Source organism: Polyodon spathula, chromosome 2 (assembly GCF_017654505.1).
Source record: "Polyodon spathula isolate WHYD16114869_AA chromosome 2, ASM1765450v1, whole genome shotgun sequence".
NCBI lineage: Eukaryota > Metazoa > Chordata > Actinopteri > Acipenseriformes > Polyodontidae > Polyodon > Polyodon spathula.
Genome location: NC_054535.1, coordinates 98,801,245 through 98,815,285, shown reverse-complemented (window position 1 = coordinate 98,815,285; position 14,041 = coordinate 98,801,245). Strand labels below are relative to the sequence as shown.

At 38.4% G+C, this 14,041-nt stretch overlaps 1 protein-coding gene across 1 annotated transcript in view; it reads left to right on the top strand.

Moving 5' to 3' along the window:
- LOC121304929 (rapamycin-insensitive companion of mTOR-like) overlaps nt 1-14,041 on the top strand; it is a 79,231-nt gene that overhangs the window by 59,964 nt on the left and 5,226 nt on the right. Inside the window, exons 26-35 of the mRNA XM_041236371.1 lie at nt 1,129-1,238; nt 1,498-1,585; nt 2,482-2,574; nt 2,804-2,910; nt 4,641-4,870; nt 5,153-6,146; nt 8,069-8,246; nt 8,800-8,884; nt 9,369-9,587; nt 10,147-10,308. Of these exons, the coding sequence (XP_041092305.1) occupies nt 1,129-1,238; nt 1,498-1,585; nt 2,482-2,574; nt 2,804-2,910; nt 4,641-4,870; nt 5,153-6,146; nt 8,069-8,246; nt 8,800-8,884; nt 9,369-9,587; nt 10,147-10,308 (2,266 nt within the window). The remainder of the gene's footprint in view (nt 1-1,128; nt 1,239-1,497; nt 1,586-2,481; nt 2,575-2,803; nt 2,911-4,640; nt 4,871-5,152; nt 6,147-8,068; nt 8,247-8,799; nt 8,885-9,368; nt 9,588-10,146; nt 10,309-14,041) is intronic.

The following is a 14,041-nucleotide window of genomic DNA, read 5'->3' as shown; positions in this document are numbered from 1 at the left end:
TAAAATATTTAAACGAAAAATAAATACTTGCTCACAGAGCACAGAAAATAAATAAATTATCACAAACACCAAGGTAAACTACACACACAGGTCAGGCTGGGCAGATTGCTGTCACTGATCCTGTATTTTAAATAGCAAGCTCTCGCTCTGAACACCCACCCCAGAGTGCAGAGAGCTGCAGGTATTTATGCAGGTGACCATCTCCCGATTAGCAACAAATTAATCACTTAATTCGGGAGATGGCCACCTTCTGCACGAGTTTTTAATGTGGTTGGGGCTTCCCATCCACGCTGCAAAACAATACAAAACAAAATGCACGGCGGTTTGCCGTCATCTATAAACAAAAGAAAATACACAGTACAGTGGCGGAGGGGAAGCCCTGTTCTAAATAAACACTTTACAGGGCTGCTCGACCTGCTACAGTAACTTAAATCCAAGAATGTTACACAGAGGTTGTTCTTATTTTTTGCAGACTGAATCTGTTACCAGGTCACACTGACTTGCTCCAAGCATCCTGAAAAGACTAATATACCAGCTTTCTGTATAGATAAGTTGACAACCTTTGTGCCTTAATGCTGAAGAATATCTTACCCTCCGCATTTAACAGGGACATTTCTCTTTGGGGATAAATACCCCTCCTGCTCTGCACCATGCCCTTGGGACTACCTGTGTTACCCACACTACCTTCATCAAAAGCCACAAGATTCTTAGTACTCCAGGTGCACAGCATGGTACACTATTGGACCCAGGCGATAATGAAGCCCTTGCTTTGTTCACAGCTCCTTCCACTTAGGAGCAGAGTCCTCCATGTAGTATTCTGGTGGATTAATAGGTGGAATACTCTTCAACTGCATGTTTTGTACAGATGAAAAATATCATAGCATTATGTTTTTGTGTTAAGTAAAGTGAATGTATTCCTATATTTATCACAACAGCGCAGTCAAGCAGTGATTTTGTAGAATTAGCTCATTGTAGAACAAAGGTAATTAATTTAATATGCATATACTGAATTTGATTAATAAGAGACACATTAAAGTATTCTGCAATATTGATATACAGTTTTCTGTAGACCTGCGTGTTTCACATCTGTTAGTGGATGCTGATGGAGTTAACTTGTATGTCTTACAGGAGTACAATTTGAAATATGTTGACCTAATTGAAGAGCAACTTAATGAAGCGCTCACTACATACCGGAAGCCTGTTGATGGAGACAACTATGTCCGCAGGAGCAACCAAAGGTGAGTTCAGTTTCTCTGACAAGGAAAATATCATGGGTACTTCTGATTGTAATTCTACGTCTATGTTTTTCTCCTCAAAGTCTTTTACTATGCATTTTATGTGTAAAAATGTGGTTTAAAACTCTGAGTAACAGAGTCTAGGTAAAATGTAAAATAATGCATCAACTTCTAGTTTCTTCATCAGGGTAATACTGGTTTAAGTTTGATTTATTTTTTTGTTGTAATTCTATCTTGCTTGTTTATACCTTTCTCATTGTAGGTTACAGAGGCCAAATGTCTACCTTCCAATACACTTATATGGTCAATTGGTCCATGACAAAACAGGGTGTTGTCTCTTAGAGGCTCAGGTAAGGGAGTTACAGAAAACATTTCTTTGTAACCAGTGATTCCTAATGCCTCTGAGCTGCAAACACGAGGATATTTTGTTACCACTTTCTTTCAAGTGAATTTACTAAACCAGGGCACTTATGGAACTTTCTGTTGAATACACTTACAGTAATATGTAAACCAGTCACAAAGACTAAAGGAAAAGAGAGTAGAAGTACTTCCTTGAATTCAATTAATTGTATTTTAGAATATTGTTATTAAGATTAAAACCAGATCCTATCTCTTGATTAGATATAAATGCATCTACCACATCTACTAGTGTCCTTAATATTGCATAATAGATTATTGTATCATTAGGGCTTGAACTTCTCATTTTTTATTTTCCAAATCTGTACCTTCCTTTTAAATGTCAATTAGTAGTTAAGCTGTCTCTGCACCCTAATAAAGAGAACTACAAATTAAAGACTGATTTTAAGATTATTTTTCTCTTTGCTACAAATCAAAGAGACTTTAAATGCTGGACTTGCTATCAGTCTACACTCCATGCTGGGCATTTTATGCTGAAAAGAAAATCTGTCAGGACAACTCTGTTAAACGAGTAAAAACAAAAGCACAACAATAAACTATGCGACTGCAATAATGAAATGTAATTAGTATCAGCAGTGAGCAATTAACGTAATTTGTCATCTGTTTTTAGTAAAAATTAAGCGACAATAGTTGGGCTCAGTCAAGATATGAAGGTAAAAACAAGTGGCATTGTTTTGTAATTAACAGCTTTTTCTGAGTTTAATTAGGAAAAAGAATCGGCTCAAAATAATTTTAAATGGACATCATGTGATCAAAAATAAAACCTGAAAACTTCAAGCCCTATGTATCATTATGTAGAACTGCATTTCTTTCCCGTTTATCTTTTTAGAGTGTTGTCCCAGATCTGAGTTACACTGTTCGCGCTCCAATGTTGGACAAGTGGGAAGGTGTAAAACAGCTAAAAGCAGCTCTGTGGGCCTTGGTAAGATAAACCCCCATGCAAATTCTTAAACTAGTTTTTTTTGCTTTAGTCATATTCCACTTTAGATACATAAAATGTTTTATATACGATAATCTTGTTTTGCATCCTTATATTCTTGTCTCTTTGACAATCACTGTTCTCTTGTCTTGACACAAACAACATATGGAACATAAATATCACTTTTTTTTAAATCATTGTTAATAATTGCTGACTGTCTAATTATTTTCAGGGCAACATTGGCTCATCAAACTGGGGTCTGAATTTGCTTCAGGAGGAGAATGTTATCCCAGACATTATTGCCCTGGCTCAGCATTGTGAGGTTCTCTCGATAAGAGGGTAAGGATTTCCATCTTGAGAACACGTTTGTAACCCCCATGTCGCTGTTTTTAGAACTAGTGATAACTTCTACAGCCTTAAACTTCACATATGGTTTGTAATGTAGGACCTTTTTACTCAAATCCCTAAGCTGCTGTGAACAGTTAACAGTGCTTTCAAAGACAAATCTGTGATCAGCTGTATGAAGACTTGAATCATTTAGTCAATCAGTTCATTTATAACAGTTCATAAGTATTAGATTTTCATACACCACTGTAGTTTTGTTTAAAATAGTATTTGTTGCTGCTTGTTTGATTTTTTTTTGTGTGTGTGTGTGCGCTTCTCCAGGGGTGTAGAATTAAAAAATAAATAAAAATTCCAAAGGACAAAATAAAATGCTATAAAAATCTACTTGCCCCCTCCGCGTTGCACAAAACACACAAAAAAGTAGAACATAACTTTTTGCTTTTATTTAACAGTGAACACAATCAGTGAATTGGTGATTTAATAACCATTTTTGCTGCTTGAAATTTGAAATGGCAGCATTATCACTGGCAGTAGGTTTACATGGCTCTGTTTCATAGGTTTTTTTTCTTTTATCCTGGCACTTTTTCCTGAACCCAAAAAGCCAAAAAGATTCATTTAAACTTGATCTGTTATTATACAGCATTCTTATCTCTCATAAAATCACATAGCTGCCGTAGTTTCAGGAATAACGGCAAATTATGATGACCTGTCACTTTAAATAATAAACCACGCAGCCTTATAAAGACATATGGGAATATGATACTGTATAGAAGTTACTTTGTTATTTGTTATTTTTAACTTCCAAATGTGTCATAGTTTTGTCCCTTTTTCTACAAAATGTTCACAATTAATCGAATATACATTGTGCTGCTGATTCTAAAAATAGACCACTTTTCCACATATGCATTTAAATAAAGGCTTTGTTGGATAGATATGTAGAGCCCCGTGTTTTTTGCAAGTACAAAATAATACGAAATGCAACATATAAAACGAGAAATCATTATAAACCAAACATAGAATTACGTTTCTAAATTCGGAGGTTTATACAAAAAATACTTTAAAATAAATACTTGCAATCACAGTTGTCAAGGCTCAGCCGTTACCATGGACACGGTCTGAAGGGAAACGGAAGCTCTGACTAGCACTTGCGCAGATGTATAATTTGGAACGATTCGTTTGGGAATTTAAATTGTGATGGAAGTGAAGACACGTCTGTTTCTAAAATGCCAAAACCGTGTGTAACTGCTGTAAAGGATTTGAGCATGGGGTGGATGTATGCTGCTGATGGTGACAAATGATGTGCAGATTTTTCAACTTTCAGCTGTTCAATTGTTATGACAGCCTCACCATAGTAGGGCAATGCAAGTGTGTGTGTCTATATGTATATGTGTGTGTGTGTGTATATATATATATATATATATATATATATATATATATATATATATATATATATATATATATATTTTATTTATTAAAATTATCTTGTATTTTTATAGAGGGCATTGGCAGTATTTTTCTCTAAATAAGTAGTTAATTAAAGAGAGTGGGGGACTGTACTTTACATGTAACCACGAAATGAATGTAGTCAAATATGGCAACAAAACTATTTGGAAACCATTGACAGTAATTTTGGTTGCAACTGCCAATATAAAGTGTTCCTCACAGGGAAGAACTTGTTTTAAATGTTTAATCTTTTTTTGCTTGTTTGTTTAATTATTTCTTAGAACCTGTCTGTATGTCCTTGGTCTGATCTCTAAAACTAAACAAGGCTGTGACATCTTGAAGCAGCACAGCTGGGATGCAGTCCGGCACAGCCGCAGGCATCCATGGCCGGTGGTTCCAGATGACATGGAGCAACTCTGCAGTGAGCTTTTGTCCGTACCAAGTACACTTAGTCTAAATTCAGAGTCCGCCAGCTCCCGACACAACAGCGAGAACGAATCCACACAGCCAAGTAAGCAGCTTGACCAATAGTCCCTATCTCCAGCAGTGACAGGACGTCCCGTTGTTTTAGTATTAGTGCTATTTTCATCCAAGAGACATGGGTGTTCACTTTACTGTTTTTGTTTAGGTCACGCATAAATCATTTAAAATCTGTTATGTCCTGTCTCCTAATGTTAAGATGCACCTTTGCAAAGCAAGTATTTCTACCAAAATCATAGTGGCTGTTGTTGTATCTTGCATAACTGTACCAAAATTGGGGGGGACTGCAAGATGATGTTTTTTCTTATTTCAGGTATGTATATTTTGGATGATGACAAGTGTGACGGTGTGGATCTCACAGAGGATCAGCCAATTTACATGAGACCCAAATCTCTGAAGGACCGCAGCCCTTTTACCATCCTCGCCTCCACACGTTTTGTCAGAAACCGATTCCTCAACTCTCTTACACTGCCCAGCAAGAAGCTGCGCAGCAGTAGTGACCCCAAGGGAGGGAAGGTGCCGGTGGAACCAAAGCCTGGTCTGAGACGTAATCGTACCGTTACAGAGCCTTCCAGTTTCACACAAGGGGACTTCTTCTTTACTCCAGTTTTTAACGGGAGCCGCAGCCCAAGTAGTCCCACAGTGAGCTTAAAAACCTCTTTTGTTGGAAGCAAAGCCTCCGAGGACAGGGGTAGCACCCCAAGCATCGGAGAGCCTGACCTTAAGCTTCCAAAGGGTCTGGGGAATGAGAACCACAGAGAACACACCAGCAGGGAGAGGCTAGTGGGGGATGGCTCCACCAGCAGTCAGTTCAAAAGCCGCAGCCAAAGCTTTAACACGGACACCACCACCAGTGGCATTAGTTCAATGAGCTCTAGCCCTTCACGTGAGACAGTGGGTGGGGTGGATACATCCACCATTGACACTGACTGTGTGAGCCTAAACACAGTGGTGAGTACCAAAACTATAAAGACCCTCCACACTCTTACTCCCCAGTCTAACCACCTGCCTCTGTCAAAGTCAAACTCTGTGTCCCTGGTGCCCCCAGGGTCCTCACACACTCTGCCCAGAAGGGCCCAGTCCTTGAAGGCTCCATCGGTCACTACAATAAAGAACTTAGCTGACTACAATTTCATGTACACAAGGGATGCCTTTGGCTATGCCACACTGAAGCGTCTGCAGCAACAACGAATGCATGCCTCTCTCTCCCATTCAGAGGCCCTGGCATCTCCAGCAAAGGATGTTCTTTTTACAGACACCATCACCATGAAAACTGGGAGTTTGGACTCTAGGCTGACACCTCGCAGGTAACGTACAATGTGTACTTTTGTTGTGGTGTTCCCTTATTTCCACCTACCATTTTGAAGTAGTATTGTGCTCATGTTACAGTAATAGAGGAAGATGTGTTTCTCGTCCTTCCCATTTTTAACACAAGGTTGGTGTTAAGGGTAGGATGGATAGTGAGATATTTTCAGTTCTTCTCACATGCTGAGGAAGTTGTCAAAGCTGGTAGGCTTTGTAAGGAGTATCCAAAGTCACTGCGTGCGACACGATGCTGCTTATATGCAAGACTGGCTACTCTGAGATTAAATTATGTAGCCTTTGTGCTAAAAAAATTAGTTTGCATACTCTAGTCATATTCTCTTATTAGCGAGTTGCCATTGCCGGTGTTCTAAATTCCACAATTCTGAGGTAAAACTGTCCTCAGTAGCACGGGCATGGTGTGGGACTGGGCAGAGCAGGAATGGGGGGGTGTCTATTCATAAACTGATTTTACCAGCTATTATTTTATTTTGTCCTAGTAAGCAGTTATGTTAATTTGAGATAACGGCAGCCTAAATGTAAATTTCCAACTACTTTTTTTTTGTTGTTTTGTATTTTCAACGTTCCAAGAAAAATACTTTTAATTTGCGTAAGTCATACAAGTAGGTTAAATTCTGTCCTGTACAATAACCGGACTTAATCTAGTACTAATAACACTATGTAACACAATTTTTTTTCCTGGGTAGTAAGTGTTATTTCCTAATTGCTTATGAAGAGAGCGGCTTGGAACAGCTTTGTCGCAGTGGTTCGGGGCTTCCTGGGCAATCACAAGGCCGAAAACTATGTGGAGCTGGTTGAGACTCTGAAGAAGAACTACAGCACAATGGGCTGTAGGATGTCCCTCACAGTCCATATCCTTGATGCTCATCTTGATAAATTCAAGGAGAGCATGGGAGCGTACTCGGAGGAGCAAGGCGAGTGCTTCCACCAGGATATACTGGACTTTGAACAACGCTACCAAGGACAGTATAATGAGAACATGATGGGAGACTACATCTGGGGGCTGATTCGTGAAAGTGATTTACAGTATAATCGTAAATCCCAAAGAACTACTCACTTCTAAATCTTTTGTAGTCATTTTTGTATTACTTTAGTATAAATACATGTTAATTTGGATTCATGTTGTTTTTTTCTGACTTTGTGAACGAAAAGACACATTCGCCCATTTTCTCATTGGAAATAGGTACATTTCAAAATGTCACTGTCCTGGTCACAAAAGCAAAGTTTGTGGGGAATAATAGCCATTTTCTATACTTTTGAGGCATAAGCAATTAGGAAATAACACTTACTACCCAGGAACCAAAAAAAAAATAATAATTTGTTACACGGTGTAATGCAAATACAGTAGAACCTCTTTATTAAGAACATCCCCTGTATAACCAATTAGCCAATTCTTTTAATGAAACAAACCTTATTTTAATGAAACAAACAAATCAGAACTGTTTCTGGTGGTCCCTTCAGGTTCTTACTAAAGAGGTTTGACTGTACTTCTCATTATGGCACAGCCGTGAACCATCTCCTCCCGCGGTGCGTTGCTCCTTCGTGGATTGTTTGTACTTTTAACTTAGCAAAACTTGTTTTAGGCAAGTTTCACTGGGAAAAACCCTCCTGCACATCCCTATTCCAGGAGTTTGTCCGCAGCGGAACAACATCCAGTGCAAAACAATCAATTTATTTTGCATTGAAAATAGAGAAGTTACCGTAAATTATAGATGTTGATATGAACTTGCTTTTAATAGATAGAAAGAATCGTTGTAAATTGATACACTATACACACTTGTGTATAAAACTGCAGTTTGAGTGTTAGAAGCTGCCTACTGTGATTGTGGCATAGAAATTGTTTTTCTCTCTGTGAAATTGTTCTTTGATAAACATTCTAATGCATGCATTTTCTACTCCTGTGTAGGTTTATGAAAGCCCTAAGCTTTGCATCACTGGATAAAGAAGACTTACTAAGTCCGATCAATCAAAATACACTGCAGCGCTCCTCCTCTGTGCGTTCAATGGTCTCGAATGCCACTTATGGTTGCTCTGATGATTACATTGGCTTAGCACTTCCTATGAATATCAATGAAATGTTTCAGGTACCAACATCAGATTGCTCACAAATTGCAGTCTCTTCTTGATATTTATATATCCCCTTCAGTCACTGTGTGCACAATTGTACCATGTTAAGTTTCCTATCTGTGTAACTATTTTATAATTCGGGCTTCTGATTTTCACTAGCTGTAGCCTTTGTTTCATAAGCCTTTCAACAATCATTATGGTGAAAAAAACATACCACACATTTTGCAACATCAAAAATGATGGGGGGGGGGGGTTAAAATAACTTATTTTGATAAAGTGTGGCATTCACAAATGTATGCCTTTTTAACAGAAGGAAAAGTCTAATGCCATCTATTTTAAACAGTGTTAATGGGTATATTATTCTCAATCCCCACCATTAACTCTGGACAAAGATTGATGCTTGATTTGTAAATTAGCCTATTTATCAGTAGTCATCCATCAGATGACAGCACTTAACTTGCTGTGGACTGCTCCAACTGCAAAATTCGAACATTATCTAAACAGGAAAGCAGTAGAATGTTGAACACGTTTTTGGAAGGTTTGACTAGATGTGTGTTTACAATGTTACAGGTAAAAGAAACTCCATACTTTCAACAGAAGACAAGCCCACCTGCTGAAGAGCGCTCGGCAAATTTCTTCTTTGGTGATTCAGATGGTAAAACCTATGAGTTCTGTTGTGTTACAGAATCATTAAAAGCATACAGTGGCTCTCAAAAGTATTCACCCCCCTTGGAGTTTTCCACATTTTACTGTGTTACAACATGGAATCAAAATGGATTTAATTAGGAGTTTTTGCCACTGATCAACACAAAAAAGTCCATAATGTCAAAGTGACAAATAAAATCTATAAATTGTTCTAAATTAATTACAAATATAACTGTGTGTGTTATGTATATGTTTTGTAAAATTGACAGCAAAAACTAAAGCGTTTTCAGATCATTTATTCACAATACATATTTGTAAATGTTTGTCTTGAACAAGTTTAAAAAAAAAATGTGTGTGTTTGTGCATATAAATGCCTCTCAGTATATAACTAAATGGTGTTCTTGTTTTGTTTTCTAACTTAAATGACTATGCAAGTATGCTCCATTCTTAAGTTGGCTATTCTGTTAATGTGGTAATATATAATCATGTTTCAGCCTCTGGGGATTCTATGCGAAACCCTGTACTGGTACTGAGGCAGCAGATCAGCATTACAGAGCTTATGAACAGTCGCTCTGACCCAACACATCTGTTGGATAACACAGAGGACACAGGACTGCAGGAGCACACAGATGAAAACTGCCTTTACTGTGTTGGCGTCCAGGTACTGGGCTGTCAGACCAATAACCAGATCAACTCTACTTTAATCCGTACAGGTAACTGGTTTGTCTTGTTATAGGGGAAGCAGATTAGTGTTGGACTTGTCAAATTAAGAACCAAATAAAAATCTTACTGTCCAGGATAACCCATTTTTGGTTTACAAAGGGGTCCTGCAGGACAAAACACAAAGCAAGCTTCTGTTGAATAGCTGGTAGAATGCAAGTTACTAAGTTGGCCAAGTCTATTACCACGGACAATGTTACTGCAGTGGATTGGGATAATTTTCCGAAAACAACCTGGAACATGGTAGAATATCAGATAAAACAAGCAGTTTTTGGAGTATTTTTGACATAAAATGTTACCCTCTTAGGAACTTGTGATCAGATTGGCCATCTATTAACATTACATTAACGCTGTATTTTTTGTCTCGAACCATCATTCCTTGTAATTCAAGTATCAGTTTTGCATACTCTGTGTGTTTACTCTTTAGTCTCGGTGTTTAAAAAGCTGATGTCCTAAATTATGCCCAGATTGTTATTTAACAATAATTGCTTTATCACATAGGGTGTATCATTCCTTTTTTGTGCTTTTCAATATTGTTTGCTTTTGCTTTAGATTTCCGTGACATTCCATATTCAGACTGGTGTGGGCAGACCATTCACAATCACCTGGAGGTGACGCCACAGTCCACATTGTCTGGAGTTTCAGGATGTAGTGATGCAGTATCCCAGGGCTCAGCAAGCAGCACACAGAGTATAGAGCTTGTACTTGGTAAAGGTAAAGAAAATAATACATTATTTGTTACTAACTAATTTTGCAGCCGTGATTTTTTTTGTTATTGTGAATATGTGGTGAATGTCACGTTCTGACTATAATGATGCACTCAACACATAGCTTAGAACTGACACAAACTCGTTTTATTGAATTGTACACACTCACTACAATTCTTTTACCATTTTCTATGGAGGTTTCTCCATAGACTCCCTCTGGTAACACCCAGTCCCCCCTAGGCCATATTTAATAGTATTGCAATTCCTCCTGTCCTTAGTGAACAGCAATTTTGTATGAACTTCTTTGTTTTATAGTTGTCTTATACATGGTGGTGGCGGCACAAGACCCGTGTATAATAAGATTGCCTGTGTATAATAAGGAAGATAATTTTTAAAAGCAAACTCTACCAACAGTACATGAATGCAGCACAACAGTGAATACCAAAACAAACAACGGCCTGCAGATTTAAGGTTTATCTACAGAAGACAGGGAAAAATTTATGGAAGAGCAACATAATACAAGTACTCTTAGAAAAATAATAAGGGACTTACATTTAGCAAGAAATTGCCTCAGCCACATGCCCTCTCTGGGATGTTAGGCAGTATAGACCCTCACAGTACGCTCTTGAGTGACAAGGAAATTATCCAACACCACTTCTTCTATCCTGACAAGTGCCCCAGTCCCTGCCGATGAGAAGCATCACCATAACATGATGCTGCCACCACTGTGCTTCACAGTAGGGATGGTGTTCTTTGGGTGATGCGCTGTGTTGGGTTTGCGCCAAACATAACGCTTTGCATTTAGGCCAAAAAGTTCCATTTCAGTTTCATCAGACCACAAAACTTTTTTGCAACATGGCTACAGAATCTCCGGAGTGCTTTTTTTGTATACTTCAAACAGGATTCAGGGTGGGCTTTCTCGAGTAAAATACAGGCCAGATTTGTGGAGTGCTTGGGATAGTGTTGTCACATGCACACTTTGACCAGTCTTGGCCATAAAAGTCTGTAGCTCTTGCAAAGTTGTAATTGGCCTCTTGGTAGCCTCTCTGATCAGTCTCCTTCTTGCTCGGTCATCCAGTTTGGAGGGTCGGCCTGATCAAGGCAGGGTCTTGGTGGTGCCATACATCTTCCACTTCTTAATAATCGTCTTGACCATGCTCCAAGGGATATTCAAGGCCTTTGATATTTTTTTATACCCATCCCCTGATCTATGCCTTTCAGAAGCTTTTTCCCAGAGTTTTTTTGAAAGCGGCTTGGTGCGCATGGTTGAGTCTTTGTTTTGAAATGCACTACCCAGCAGAGGAAACCTACAGAAACTGCTGAATTTATCCTGAAATCATGTGAATCACTACAGTTTAACTCCGGTGGAGGCCAAGGTGATTGGTTACTCCTGAGGTAATTTTGGATTGCTATTACAAGGGGGGTGGACACTTATCCAACCAAGCTATTTTAGTTTTTATTTTTAATTCATTTTCTACAAATTTCTAGAATATTTGTTTCAATAGGAAGTTGTGGGGTATGATGTGTAGATAAATGACAAAAAAAACTATGTTAATGCATTTTAATTCCAGGCTATAAAACAACAAAAGGCGACAATTTTGAAGGGGGTGTAGACTTTCTATAGGCACTTTATATATATATATATATATATATATATATATATATATATATATATATATATATATATATATATATATATATATATATATAGGGCTGCAACGATAAAATCGAAAATCGATATTTTTATCGATTTTCCTCCTTATTACGATAATCGATAATAAAACTGGATCATCGATAATGGCAAAGTTTATTACGTTTCTGGAATTTATAAACTAAATGTTGCACCGAACTTCCTATCTTGGCATTTAAATTATAGGACGCCACCAAGATGGCTACTTTAAACACCCGACATTTGTCTTCCCGTTCGTTTTCAGAATTGAAAGATGTCTGACAAAAGTGATAACACGGTGGGTAGAACTGCTTCTGAGCGGACAGTTGTTACACCACCCAGTATGAAAAGCAAATACTGGTATCATCTTGGATTTTGGACGATTGGAGGACAGATTGAAAATTAAAAAAAATGTTGTATGTAAATTATGCAAACGCGAAATCCCCTACAATTCAAATACAATGAACAACAACGAAGCTATTTGGAAAAACAGAGTGCAGCAAAATACACGGTAAGGAGGAGGGATCAGAAACGGCTGGGTTTCCTAAACAGCCACGAATGACAGCGTTTTTTCAACAAACCTCTGCTGCTGCATTACCCAGTCAACGAAGTGAAGCAATTACGAAATCTCTGTAAAATTCATCTGCAAAGATATGAGACCCATCAGCATTGTCAAGGGTGATGGTTTCAGGGAGTTTTGCAGTGAAATGAGTCGAGATACCAAATTCCGAGTCGCACAACAATTTCAAGGAACATAGTTAAACTGTATGATACCACTTGTGCAAATGTAAAACAAATACTGCATGATTGTAAGGACATTGCTTTAACTACAGATGTTGGACCTCCTTAGCCACCGATGCGTATGTTACCGTAACATCACATTGCATTGCCAATTCTTGGTAACTGCAAGATTTTGTTCTGCAAACCAGAGAGCTTCGAGGAAGTCAGGCAGCAGAAAATGTTGCAGAGTGTATTTCAGAAATTCTGGATGATATTAATATACGTGTAATTCTGTAATTGCTGTCACTACTGATAATGCACTGAACTACGTCAACGCAATAGAAAGATATCTCAATTTGATAAACATCCCGTGTGTGGCTCACACAATTAGCATTGCTGTACGGAAGGGACTGAATCCTGAACCGATCGAACGAACACTTACCCGACTTAATCATTCGGCTGCACATTTCAGTAGATCACCAACTGACAAGTGTCTTCTGGAGGATAAGCAAAAGTTGCTTGGCTTAAAAAAATGACAGTTTAATCAATGACTGTGTTACATGCTGGAACAGCACCTACGACATGATTTGCCGAGCATCAGAACAACAGGCTGCGGTGGCCGCTGTAATCTTTGAAAAAAAGCTCTCGCATCTGGAGTTAACAATTAACGAATGGATGTTTGTTAAAAGTATCTGTGACTCTCTGAAACCATTCAAAACGGCAACCACTGCATTATCAACAGACACATACCCCATAGCTTCGGCTGTTTTACCTCTTCAGCATATCCTGATCAATCAAGTTAAAAACTTTGCATCATCTGAAATTCCTGTAATAAAGGAGATGAAAAACAAAATCTACAGTGATCTGAGTTTGAGGTACGACAAAGAAGAACGACAATCGACATTAATGTTTTTGAACAAAACGTCATTCTTTGACCCACGCTTTCACCGATTTGATACATTTATCTGAACAAGAAAAGCGTCATGTACAGAAGAAATTCAAACAGACGTGATAGTGTTTTGTAAATGAACCTCGGTTGGTAAAGGAATGTGGCAGTTCTGAAAATAAAGAAGCTAGCAGAAAAAACTGTGCTGACTGCAATGGGTGACCCGTTTGGGGACACTTACACCTGCGGGCAAGAAGAAACAGAATTTCGAAATACAACTAATGCAGGAGATGGCGTGCAATGTCAAGGAGACACCACTCTCAGCAGATAGCAATCCACACGAATGGTGGAAAAAATCAGGCCTGAAATACCCACACCTTGCTCAACTGGCCAAAAAATACCTGTGTGTGACTGAACGTGTCTTTTTGACAGCAGGAAACATTGTAAATAAAAAGCAAGCAGCCA